Consider the following 13,243-nt stretch of genomic DNA (forward strand, 5'->3'; position numbering starts at 1 on the left):
TCTTAAGGAATGGCTTCTTCCTCTCCACCATCAGATTTCTGAATGAACAATGAACCCATGTGCACTACCTCAGTCTTTTCTTGGTCTCTTTTTGCAGTCCATTTGATGTATGCCAGTGATATTAGAGCTGATTCTGAATTCCCATATCAAAAATATGTAGGTTATTAGTTTAATTGGCCACTGTAAGTGTCCTTGGTTTGTAGATGAGCGATAGATTCCTGGGAGGTGATGAGAATGTGTAAAGAATAGTACATGGAATTAACATTGGGTAAGTGTAAATGTTGGCACAGAGTCAGTGGGCCAGGAGGCCTATTTCTGTGTGTAACTCATGACCTTTGTACATAACCCAGTATTGCATTGGATGGGCTGTTGAAATTTTAAGTAATGTGGATGTCACAATGCTCATTGTTATTTTGTCTTTTTTTGTGGGTACAGGTAGCAGATATTTTTTTCCAGCTAAGGCATTTAGTCATGCAAATTTGGTGTCCAATATACCTTTCATTAAATCTATAGACGTTTATTGCAGCATTTGTTCTAAGGATTTAAACTACATGTTTCACATTCAAACAAAAGGACATAATCATTTTTGCATTGTTGTGACTTTAATGTAAGTTAAACCTTGAAGTTCTAATTGTAATAACAAACAAATGTATTTGGACTGAATTATAATTAGACTGAAGTATGAATTTATGTGAAAGCCAATATACCAGCAGAAGGTGCTGGAATCTGCAAGTAAGAACTGAAATGCTGGAAGAACTCACCCAGTCAAGCAGCATCTGTGGAAGGAGAAACCAGTTGACATGTCAGGTCAATAACCCTTCTTCAGAACCGGGGGAAAGTGTGAAGGGTTTACAGTTTTCAAAGTAGGGCTGGGCTGGTTGGGGGGAGGAATAAGACATTCTATGAATGATGATATGAAGATAGGTTAAGAAAGATCAGGTCACAAGGAGCATGAGTAGTGACTGTTAACAAAGTTACCTTATTTGCTTTCAGTTGTGGTCTGCTTGCAAAACACAAAATAAGACATTGGCTCAACTTTCAGGATATGGCCCGAGGAATAATAATGCAAATGTAGAGAGAAAATTAGTTTAATACTTGGGCACCACCCAGACAATGTCCTCTTTCTAAAATTGCCAGAATTGCACATAATGCATTCCCTCGTAAGGCATAGTGGTAGGGAAGTCAGTGCTGCTGTCTCACAGCTCCAGAAATCTAGACTTGATCCTCTGTACTGTTCAAATAGAGTTTGCATGTTCTGTCCATGACTGATAGGGTTGCCTAGGACTCTTCCAGTTTTCTCCCATGTGAAGAAGACAGGATGGTTGATAAGTTAATTGACTAGTGTAAATTACTCCTGAATTAGACCAACAACAAGGAAATTGAAGATGGGACAGGAAAAAATATAGAATTAGTGTTGAATTCCTATAAATGGAGGCTGAATACTCAGTGCCTTCAAAGGGCCTGTTTCTATGCTGTACTGTATAACGCAGTGATCATAAGTCTGTACTGGACTCCAAGACCCAACGGGCACAGCAGGTCCACCACATCAGTGATCTGGTGGAGGAGAAGCTGACCTGGGTGCACCCCATGCTGCTGCAGGCTGCTCGAAGACTTTGGAGTTGGTGCGCAAAAGCAGCGTACAGTGTTAGCATGAGTGACTGTCTTGGATGTTTCTCTTATGATCGCAGCACCCTGTTGGACATTGATAATGTGAGATCCCGGAGGCCTGTTTCCCTTGCTTGGTAGGTAGATAAGCAACGAGGCAGCTGTGTGGCATCTGTTGTAGCAAGGACTAGGCCTCAAGCCGCGGGCGTAGCTGCTGCTGCTGCTGTCCAGGCGAGAAGGCACTGGAGGCGGTGTAGCATGGCATGAGTACTGCCCTCTGCTGTTCAGCTGGTGGGATGACAGGCTGCATTGCCGGGAACTGTACTATCAATCTACGTGTCACTCAGGGACTTGGACTATGCATGTGTTTTCTTGTGTAACGATGTGTGTTTCTTTTTCTTCTCTTGCTATTTTGAATGTATGTTACTCACCTTGGCCGCAGACAAACACTGTCTCACTTGCCTGTATCTATGTATGGTTTAGAAACATAGAAACATAGAAAATAGGTGCAGGAGTAGGCCATTCGGCCCTTCGAGCCTGCACCGCCATTTATTATGATCATGGCTGATCATCCAACTCAGAACCCAGCCTTCCCTCCATACCCCCTGACCCCTGTAGCCACAAGGGCCATATCTAACTTCCTTTTAAACATAGCTAATGAACTGGCCTCAACAGTTTGCTGTGGCAGAGAATTCCACAGATTCACCACTCTCTGTGTGAAGAAGTTTTTCCTAACCTCGGTCCTAAAAGGCTTCCCCTCTATCCTCAAACTGTGACCCCTCGTTCTAGACCTCCCCAACATCGGGAACAATCTTCCTGCATCTAGCCTGTCCAATCCCTTTAGGATCTTATACGTTTCAATCAGATCCCCCCTCAATCTTCTAAATTCCAACGAGTACAAGCCCAGTTCATCCAGTCTTTCTTCATATGAAAGACCTGCCATCCCAGGAATCAATCTGGTGAACCTTCTTTGTACTCCCTCTATGGCAAAGATGTCTTTCCTCAGATTAGGGGACCAAAACTGCACACAATACTCCAGGTGTGGTCTCACCAAGGCCTTGTACAACTGCAGTAGTACCTCCCTGCTCCTGTACTCGAATCCTCTCGCTATAAATGCCAGCATACCGTTCGCCTTTTTCACCGCCTGCTGTACCTGCATGCCCACTTTCAATGACTGGTGTATAATGACACCCAGGTCTCGTTGCACCTCCCCTTTTCCTAATCGGCCACCATTCAGATAATAATCTGTTTTCCTATTTTTGCCACCAAAGTGGATAACTTCACATTTATCCACATTAAATTGCATCTGCCATGAGTTTGCCCACTCACCCAACCTATCCAAGTCACCCTGCATCCTCTTAGCATCCTCCTCACTGCTAACACTGCCACCCAGCTTCGTGTCATCCGCAAACTTGGAGATGCTGCATTTAATTCCCTCATCCAAGTCATTAATATATATTGTAAACAACTGGGGTCCCAGCACTGAGCCTTGCGGTACCCCACTAGTCACCACCTGCCATTCTGAAAAGGTCCCGTTTATTCCCACTCTTTGCTTCCTGTCTGCTAACCAATTCTCCACCCACACCAATACCTTACCCCCAATACCGTGTGCTTTAAGTTTGCACACTAATCTCCTATGTGGGACCTTGTCAAAAGCCTTTTGAAAATCCAAATATACCACATCCACTGGTTCTCCCCTATCCACTCTACTAGTTACATCCTCAAAAAATTCTATGAGATTCGTCAGACATGATTTTCCTTTCACAAATCCATGCTGACTTTGTCCGATCATTTCACCGCTTTCCAAATGTGCTGTTATCACATCCTTGATAACTGACTCCAGCAGTTTCCCCACCACCGACGTTAGGCTAACCGGCCTATAATTCCCCGGTTTCTCTCTCCCTCCTTTTTTAAAAAGTGGGGTTACATTAGCCACCCTCCAATCCTCAGGAACTAGTCCAGAATCTAACGAGTTTTGAAAAATTATCACTAATGCATCCACTATTTCTTGGGCCACTTCCTTAAGCACTCTGGGATGCAGACCATCTGGCCCTGGGGATTTATCTGCCTTCAATCCCTTCAATTTACCTAACACCACTTCCCTACTAACATGTATTTCGCTCAGTTCCTCCATCTCACTGGACCCTCTGTCCCTTACTATTTCTGGAAGATTATTTATGTCCTCCTTAGTGAAGACAGAACCAAAGTAATTATTCAATTGGTCTGCCATGTCCTTGCTCCCCATAATCAATTCACCTGTTTCTGTTTGCAGGGGACCTACATTTGTCTTTATCAGTCTTTTCCTTTTTACATATCTATAAAAGCTTTTACAGTCCGTTTTTATGTTCTCTGCCAGTTTTCTCTCATAATCTTTTTTCCCCTTCCTAATTAAGCCCTTTGTCCTCCTCTGCTGAACTCTGAATTTCTCCCAGTCCTCAGGTGAGCCACTTTCTCTGGCTAATTTGTATGCTACTTCTTTGGAATTGATACTATCCCTAATTTCTCTTGTCAGCCACGGGTGCACTACCTTCCTTGATTTATTCTTTTGCCAAACTGGGATGAACAATTGTTGTAGTTCATCCATGCAACCTTTAAATGCCTGCCATTGCATATCCACCGTCAATCCTTGAAGTGTCATTTGCCAGTCTAGCTTAGCTAATTCATGTCTCATACCTTCAAAGTTACCCCTCTTTAAGTTCAGAACCTTTGTTTCTGAATTAACTACGTCACTCTCCATGTTAATGAAGAATTCCACCATATTATGGTCACTCTTACCCAAGGGGCCTCTCACGACAAGATCGCTAATTAACCCTTCCTCATTGCTCAAAACCCAGTCCAGAATAGCCTGCTCTCTAGTCGGTTCCTCGACATGTTGGTTCAAAAAACCATCCCGCATACATTCCAAGAAATCCTCTTCCTCAGCACCTTTACCAATTTGGTTCACCCAGTCTACATGTAGATTGAAGTCACCCATTATAACTGCTGTTCCTTTATTGCACACATTTCTAATTTCCTGTTTAATACCATCTCCGACCTCACTACTACTGTTAGGTGGCCTGTACACAACTCCCACCAGCGTCTTCTGCCCCTTAGTGTTACGCAGCTCTACCCATATCGATTCCACATCTTCCCGGCTTATGTCCTTCCTTTCTATTGCGTTAATCTCTTTTTTAACCAGCAACGCCACCCCACCTCCCCTTCCTTCGTGTCTATCCCTCCTGAATATTGAATATCCCTGAACGTTGAGCTCCCATCCCTGGTCACCCTGGAGCCATGTCTCTGTGATCCCAACTATATCATAATCATTAATAACAATCTGCACTTTCAATTCATCCACCTTATTACGAATGCTCCTTGCATTGACACATAAAGCCTTCAGGCACTCTTTTACAACTCTCTTAGCCCTTTTTAATGCTTGCCCTGGATTTGTCGGCCTGCCACTTTTACTTTTCCCCTTTGTACTTTTTGCTTCTACGCTCACTTTACACCCCTCTGTCTCTCTGCACTGGTTCCCATCCCTCTGTTGTGAACTAACCTCCTCACACCTAGCCGCTTTAATTTGATTCCCACCCCCCAACCATTCTAGTTTAAAGTCACCTCAGTAGCCCCCGCTAATCTCCCTGCCAGGATATTGGTCCCCCGAGGATTTAAGTGTAACCCGTCCTTTTTGTACAGGTCACACCTGCGCCAAAAGAGGTCCCAATGATCCAAAAACTTGAATCCCTGCCCCCTGCTCCAATCCCTCAGCCACGCATTTATCCTCCACCTCATCGCATTCCTACTCTCACTGTCGCGTGGCACAGGCAGTAATCCCGAGATTACTACCTTTGCGGTCCTTTTTCTCAACTCCCTTCCTAGCTCCCTATATTCTTCTTTCAGGACCTCATCCCTTTTCCTACCTATGTCATTGGTACCTATATGTACCAGGACCTCTGGCTCTTCACCCTCCCACTTCAGGATATCTTGGACACGATCAGAAATATCCCGGACCCTGGCACCAGGGAGGCAAACTACCATACCATTGAATGATAATTAAACTTGATTTGATTTTGTGATCTGATATCTAAGCCTTCTGTTCTGAACAGGTGCCAAGGGTCCAATCAGTGGCAGGATAAAAGATTTTATTGCAAGTCAGAGCACATGCAGTTGGCTGGTTTACTGGTGATACACATCATAGTCAATCTTTATGTAACTTCAAGGGTGTATTTCAAGTGTGAAGGTAGACAGCTATCAGGAATTGGAGCAATAATGGGTAGCTACCGTTCTAATCTGAAGCTATTAATATGTTGAGGTTGGCTGTGAGCTTATCGATTGGTGTTAAGTAGATCAAGCAAAAGCAGAGTATACAAGGTTAGCCTTGTGTTGTTCATTTTTAAATTATTTCTAATTTGTTCACTTAAAAAGACTATTAGATAAAGTTGATGATAATTCTGAAATAAAAATAGAAAATACTGGAAATACTTGGCAGTTCAGGCATCACCTTTGGCTTGAAAATTTTAACTGCTTTCTACGCTGACTGCGCTGCTGAATGTTATTGACAAATTATGTTTTATCTCGGGCTTTTAGATTCTACTCATTTATCAAGGACATAATGACCTTAGTGAGCCAGGGCTTTTCTCTTTGGAGAGCGGGAGGATGCGAACCAACTTGTTAGAGGTACAATATACAAGATAATAAGAGGCATAGACAGCCGGAGATGTTTTTCTTCTCCCAAGGTGGAAATGGCTAATACAAGGAGCCATAACTTTAAACTATTTGGAGGAGAGCATAGGAGGGATATCAGAGGTAGTTTTTTTTTAAACACTTAGTGGTAGGTGCATGAAATGCACTGCCAGGTGTGGTGGTAGAGACATGCATTAGGGACATTTGTATAGTAGGTTATGTTCAGTGGATGATGATTAATTCGGCCAATGGTTAATCAGGAAAGCTATTTATTGGGGAGAACTCTTAAAGAACAAAAACTAATGAAGAAATTCCTTCTTTTCTTTGGGACAATATGCCCCTCACTAGTGTCAGTTGCATGTACTTATTTAGCTGTTAGACACTATGCCATGCTTAGAGTGAGCAGCTTTTAAATAGCATCAGACGCATGCATTTGTGTTCAAAAAGCAGTGATTTTTTTTGTCACTGATAGTTGGTGAGAAATAGACAGTAAGACAATTCAGAACTGTTTCAGTGGTTTCAAGCATTCAGGCTTGGAGATGCCAGAAACTGCCGTGAGTGAAAGTGAAACGATTTCACTACAGGTTAGGAACTATGAAGAATTTGAGTGTATCGACAATCATTTTGAAAGTTACAATGAAAATGCAGATTTAGAGGATGCAATCATTGGAAGCATTGTATGAAGGCAGTCCATTATCTATATTAGGTGTAGACTCTGATATTGTTCATTTACGGTCAATGAAAAGAACAAGGCTGCATACACTGGATGAATTCCTCCATTGACAGGTTTTAAGAATTTACAGTTTTATAGTACTGTAATAGTATTCTAAATTTGTTCTGTATTTCAATTAAGTACATGATTTGTTACTCAGATAAATGGTAGTTTGCCTTTTTTAAAAAAAAACCTTTAACTATTTCCATGAAACTTTGGCTAATTGGAGCAGCTGCTTAATTGGGCCAAAATGTACTTGGCCAGATGTGTTCCAATTAACCAGAATCGACTGTATTTTCCTTTTTGGAAAACTTTACAAAGTATGTTAGGTTATTTTCTTTGCTTCAGTCATAATATTATTACACTTATTTCACTGAAGTCTGACTTCCATATAAATGTGTCCACTTTTCTCTGCTTATCCTTTTTCCCTTTTAACTCTCTCATCAGGTGCCCGCAGATCAGGTTTGCATGAAATATCAAGCTGGTATCATAATATTAGTTCTCCATTTCTGTGTTGGGGACGAAGGTGGGAAAGCAGGCCAGCAGCTGCTAAAATCTTAGTTTTAAGATGCAGTCAACAGAACTGACCTAATATCCTCAAAAATGTTGGAGAAGATGGCAGCATGACGCAGCGCACGCGGCCACTTCGGTGCTGAGGTCAAGTAGGGGACCGTGCACAATTCTGATTTGATGGAGACGGATGTGAGAGTACAGAGGAACATCTGGAGAAACTTCTGAAATGCCCACTTCGCTGCCGCTGTTGCTGTGTGGTCCGGAGTCTCCGGAGCAGAAGGCCCCTAATCCTCGGCTTTGCTTGTTTCAGCGGCTGGGGTGAGGTTGAAGGCACTCAGCAGAGGATGGCGCTCGGGAGGCTGTATCGGAGGGGCTGGTCGGAGGCTCGAAGTTTTCGGATGGACGGACTCAGTGTCGGCTGTGGTCGGGTACTTCCAATGCACTGGCAGTTGTCGGTGCCTGGAGGTTTATGGCAGGGAGTTTCTCCCTTTGCCGCCTGCTATCGGGGACTCGGGAGTCGATCGAATCGGGACTTTGAGACTTTTTTACCGTGCACATGGTCTGTTCTTTATCAAATTATGGTATTGTTTTGCACTGCTGTAACTATATGTTATAATTATGTGGTTTTGTCAGTGTTAGTCTTTGGTTTGTCCTGCTTTTCTGTGATATCACTCTGGAGAAACATTGTATCATTTCCTAATGCGTGCATGCATTTCTAAATAACTATAAACGAGGACTGAGTGTTCTCATAATCTAAGTGATAAAACTTGGAGAATCCTAACTGGCTGCATCACCACCTGATATGGAAACACCGACAACCAAGGACAGAAAAGCTGCAGAAAATGGTGCACACTGCCCAGTGCATCCCAGGAGAAGCCCTCCCCACCATTGAGTATATTTATACGGAGTGTTGTCACAAGAAAGCAGCACCCATTAACAAAGCCCTCTTCTCACTCCTATCATCGAATAGGAGGGACAGGAGCCTTGGATCCTACACCATCAAGTTCAGGAACAGTTTTATTTATTTAAATTTATTTATTATTGATCACATGCACCTCAGAACATGCAGTGAACTGTATTGCTGCGTTAACAACCAACATGGTCTGAGAATGTGATGGGGGCAGCCTGAACTGAACTCCAGCCTCCGGCTCCTTTCCCTATTTCTCTGTTTACTGTCCCTAACCTCTCACTCCCCTCATCCCTGTCCCTACCCCTAACCTGACCCCTAAGCTACCACACGGTCCCTAAAGCAACCCCCATGAATCTAAAGTAAAACCAAGTCAGAGCCACATACCCAAGGGACATTACAGCTTGGTGCCATCTTTTACCCTGCAACTATCAGGCTCCTGAAATGGCGTGGATAATTTCATTCACCACTATTCCTAACTGCTTCTACAATCTACAGATTTACTTCCAAGGATTCTTTACAACTCAAGGTCTCAGTATTATTTTTATTTGCAGCTTATCTTCTATTGCACATTATTTTTCTTTAGTATTTGCCTGTTTAAGTATAGCTTTTCATAAAAATTCTATTTTTTTTTCCTGCAAATGCCTGGAAAAATTAATCTCGAGATCCTATATGGTGGCATATATGTACTTTGATAATAAATTTACTCTGAAATTGGAATAATGGTGGAAATGTGATACTAAAAAAATGATGAAAGAATATTGAACCTATGAGGTTTCTTTGTTTGGTGGCTGTCTGTGGGCAGACAAATCTCAGGGTTGTATACTGCATACATACTTTGATAATATATGTTCTTTGAATCTTTCTGGAAGTGTATATGGGTTTGCTCAGTCCATAAGGTGAAGTTATATTCCTTTTAATGATGTGTAGTTTGGTGAATTGCTATACTTATTAATGCTCAATACTAGTTTGCTTTTTTCAGAGTACCAGCAAAAAAAATTACTGCACAAAGTTATGACTAATAGTGTTAAGAGTGACATGTTAGCATAGATTAGTTAAGAGACTGAAAACAGGAGTGAGGTCATTTTCACATTAGCAAAACATTGGTTAGACTTCACGCAGACTATTGTGTGCAGTTCTGATCACTGCAGGAAGGATCTGTTGCTCTGAGGACTAATAGGGTGAGAATAGATAGACTAGTAGGCTTGTTTATTCTGAGGGGTGCTTGATAGAGATTTGCTGCTAGGGGTAGAGGTATGGGGAGATTGTTCAATTGGTGCAAGAGAAATCTGGATATCCTCAGAAAACAAATACAAAGTTAGTATAGAAGAAGGAATGAGGAAGTTGAATGGAATGTTGCCCAAAATAGGAACATCGTTGCTGAAACGAAAACAGAAAATGCTGGAACAACTCTACTAGTTAAGCAGCATCTACAGAAAGAAGTTCTTGGGAAGGGACCCCTGTCCCAAAGCATTAACTTGTTTCTCTTCCACAGATGCTGCTTGAATGTTTGAGTTCTTCTAGCATTTTCTACATTTGTAATAAAGAAGGAAATCTACAATTTTACACGGTTTTGTGGAGATCACATGTGGAGCATTGCATACAGGTTTGGTCTCAGTGTAGCTGGAGGCAGCACAGAGCTAGCTTATTAAATCAGCTCCTCGAATGTGGGCCTATACTCTCAGGACTATGAAGAATGAGAGCAATCTTCATGAATCATGCAAGATTCTGAGGGGAATTGACAGAGTAAATGCTGTGAGGATATTTCCCCTCGAGAGAATCAAACACAATGTGATTATTTTCTTAATAAGGAGATAAAAGGAGTGTCTTTTCTGAAGTAGTGAATCTTTGGAATTCTGCATCTCAGAGGACTGTTAATGCTGAATATTTAAAGTTGGATAAATCTTGTTTTAGAGTCAAAGAAATTGAGTTGCAAGAATGAAGAAGATGGTACCTACCAGTGAACAACGTGACTAAAGGCAACATTCTTCGGACAGTTCACAAAACTACTTTTTTCACATTTACTTTTTCTTCTTTTAAGTATGATTCTAATGCTGTTGGAGCCTGTGGTCCAGTCACTGTGGGGCAACTGCCTTTATACTTGTGCCAGTTTTGTGCCTTTTGTTGTGGTGACCTATTTCTGCTGGTTGGGATTCAGCAAATCTTTTACTTGAGAATTCCCTAAATGTCAAAGAGAAAATGGAAAATCTTGGGTTAATCATCCAATTTATTTATGAAGGTAGAGGGAAAGAACATTAGTAGTTATACAAGTACTCCCCTCCCCTTTCTGTGAACTGCTTGTAACCCAGTCAGTTTGCAAATTGGAAATGCAGCTGCGGAAGTGAACTGCAGCCTCACAGTAGTTGGCAGATCCATTTGGCCGGTCTCCCAATTGTGTATAAGCTGTATAAACTTGGGAAATCCTTTCTGTGGAAGATGAGCTTCAAGAACAAAAATGAGAACTTGCACATGGATATTGAGGGCCCTGTTAAGATGCTCAATGAGCATTTTACATCCATCTTCTCCAGTGATGATGGTCCTTCCCAAGCAATCATAAAAGAGCAGATGAATGAGACATTGAATATGTTAAAATAGGGGGGCTGAGGCACATGAAAGATTTTGCAATAGGTAAACCATTAGGGCTGGGTGGGCTGTATCCTAGGATTTTGAAGAGAGCAGGGGAGGAAATCACAGGGACATTTGACCATAGCCTTTCTATGATGTTTGCATGGAGCAGTGGTACCAGAGGACTGAAAAGTTGAAAATCTTTTATATTAAAAAAAATAAAGTAGGGTATAAAATGTTTATACCCTAATGCGTTGCCTGACCTGCTGAGTTCCTCTAGCGTTTTGTGTGGTGCTCTAGCTTTCCAGATCTACAGAACCTCTTATATTTATCATCTGCTGTTCCACTGTGAAGTCTCTTCGAGGGATGCCTGCCATGAAGAAGTTTAAGTCTTCTGTTCTGGAATTCAGTGAGATCCTCTCTCACTGCTCCCCTTCTGTGATTTTAGCTGCCCTCTGACTTATCATCTAGAAAGGGTCTTGACCCAGAATGTTGACTGTGTATTCATTTCCATAGATACTGCCTGACTTGCTGAGTTCCTCTAGCATTTTGTGTGTGTAGCTGTGAAGTTCTGCTGACATTGCAAATAAATCTAATCTTTACATTGCTGAATCATTATATTCAGGGTATTGCTGTCAAAACAAGCCATCCTTACAAACAATTGGAGAAAAAATGTTGGGTGGCTAAGTCTTGCCTTTGGATTAGCCAGTTGTCAAAATGCTGTAAATTGGTTTTGAAAGTATGTAGTTAAAAATAATAAAATGCACTGAACCCCTCCAATTTAATCTGTTTGCTTTCTGTCCCTCTTCAGCTTAGAACTGTTGTACTTGGGTGGAAATGGAATTCTATCAATTCCTCCAGAACTTGCAAACCTGCAGTGCCTAAGTTATCTGGGACTGTGTGACAACCGCATTCAAGGCCTTCCACCACAGCTTGCTCAGTAAGTAAGAGTAGATGTGTGTTACATTTGTAAATGAGTCCAGGTGAAGGGTCTTGACAAGAAACGTCAATGTTTATTCCTTCCATAAATGCTGCTTGACCCACTGAATTCCTCCTGCTTTTGTGTTTTGCTCCAGATTTCAGCATTTGCAGTCTCCTCTGTCTCAATATACATTTATATATAGACTTTTATAACTAGAAGTTTGGGTCTGTATAGATAAAGCTCTAGACTACACTTGACCAATCCTTTTTTTAAAAAAAAGTGTGTGCCATCGAGAGAGAGAGTGCAACAAAGATTGTGTAATGACATTTCTCCCTGATTCAACTATAAGGACACATTATTTAGAGTGCCTATTAAAAGTATTTACACCCCCCCCCACTTTGAAAGTATTCATGTTTTATTGTTTTGCAACATTGAATCACAGTAGGTTTTTTGATGCTGATCAACAGTGGAACTTTCTACAAAGTGATCTAAATTAATTACAAATATAATACACAAAATAATTGATTCCATAAATATTCAAGGCACCCCCCTCAATATGACACACAGATCATTACTGGTGCAGCCAGTTAGTTTTAGAGGTCACACAATTAGTTAAGTGGAGATCATCACATGCAGTCAAGATGTTTCAATTGATTGTAGTAAAAATACACCCATATCTGGAAAGTCCAACTGCTGGTGAGTCAGTATCCTGGCAAAAACTACACCATACAGACAAAATAACACTCCAAGCAACTCCGCGAAGAGGTTAAATTCCAAGTCACTGAATATACATTGGAGTACAGTTAAGTCAATCATCAAGAAATGGAAAGAATATTGCACAGCTGTAAATCTGCCTAGAGCAGGCTGTCCTCAAAACTGAGTGACCGTGCAAGAAGGGGACGAGTGAGAGAGGCCACCAAGAGACCTATGACAACTCTGGAGGAGTTACGAGCTTCAGTGGCTGAGACCTGAGAGACTGCACGTACAACAACTGTCACCTGGGTGTTTCACCAGTCGTAGCTTTATGGGAGAATGGCAAAGAGAAAGCCACTGTTGAAAAAAACTCACTTGAAATCTTGGTTAGAGTTTGTCAGAAGGCACGTGGGAGACTCTGAAGTCAGCTGGAGAAAGGTTCTATGGTCTGATGAAGCCAAAGTTCAGCTTCTTGGCCATTAGATTAAATGCTATGTTTAGCATAAGCCAAACGCTGTACATAATCAAAAACACATCATCCCTACCATAAAGTGTGGTGGCTACATCATGCTGTGGGGATGCTTCACAGTAGCAGGCCCTGAAAGACTTGTGAAACTGGAGGGTAAAATGAATGCAGAAAATACAGGAAAATGCTGGAGGAAAA

At 41.7% G+C, this 13,243-nt stretch overlaps 1 protein-coding gene across 1 annotated transcript in view; it reads left to right on the plus strand.

The window, feature by feature from the left end:
* lrrc58b (leucine rich repeat containing 58b) overlaps positions 1-13,243 on the plus strand; it is a 52,762-nt gene that overhangs the window by 33,269 nt on the left and 6,250 nt on the right. Inside the window, exon 2 of the mRNA XM_063050630.1 lies at positions 11,776-11,904. Within this exon, the coding sequence (XP_062906700.1) occupies positions 11,776-11,904 (129 nt within the window). The remainder of the gene's footprint in view (positions 1-11,775; positions 11,905-13,243) is intronic.

The sequence above is a fragment of the Mobula hypostoma genome, chromosome 6, assembly GCF_963921235.1.
Source record: "Mobula hypostoma chromosome 6, sMobHyp1.1, whole genome shotgun sequence".
Classification (NCBI taxonomy): domain Eukaryota; kingdom Metazoa; phylum Chordata; class Chondrichthyes; order Myliobatiformes; family Myliobatidae; genus Mobula; species Mobula hypostoma.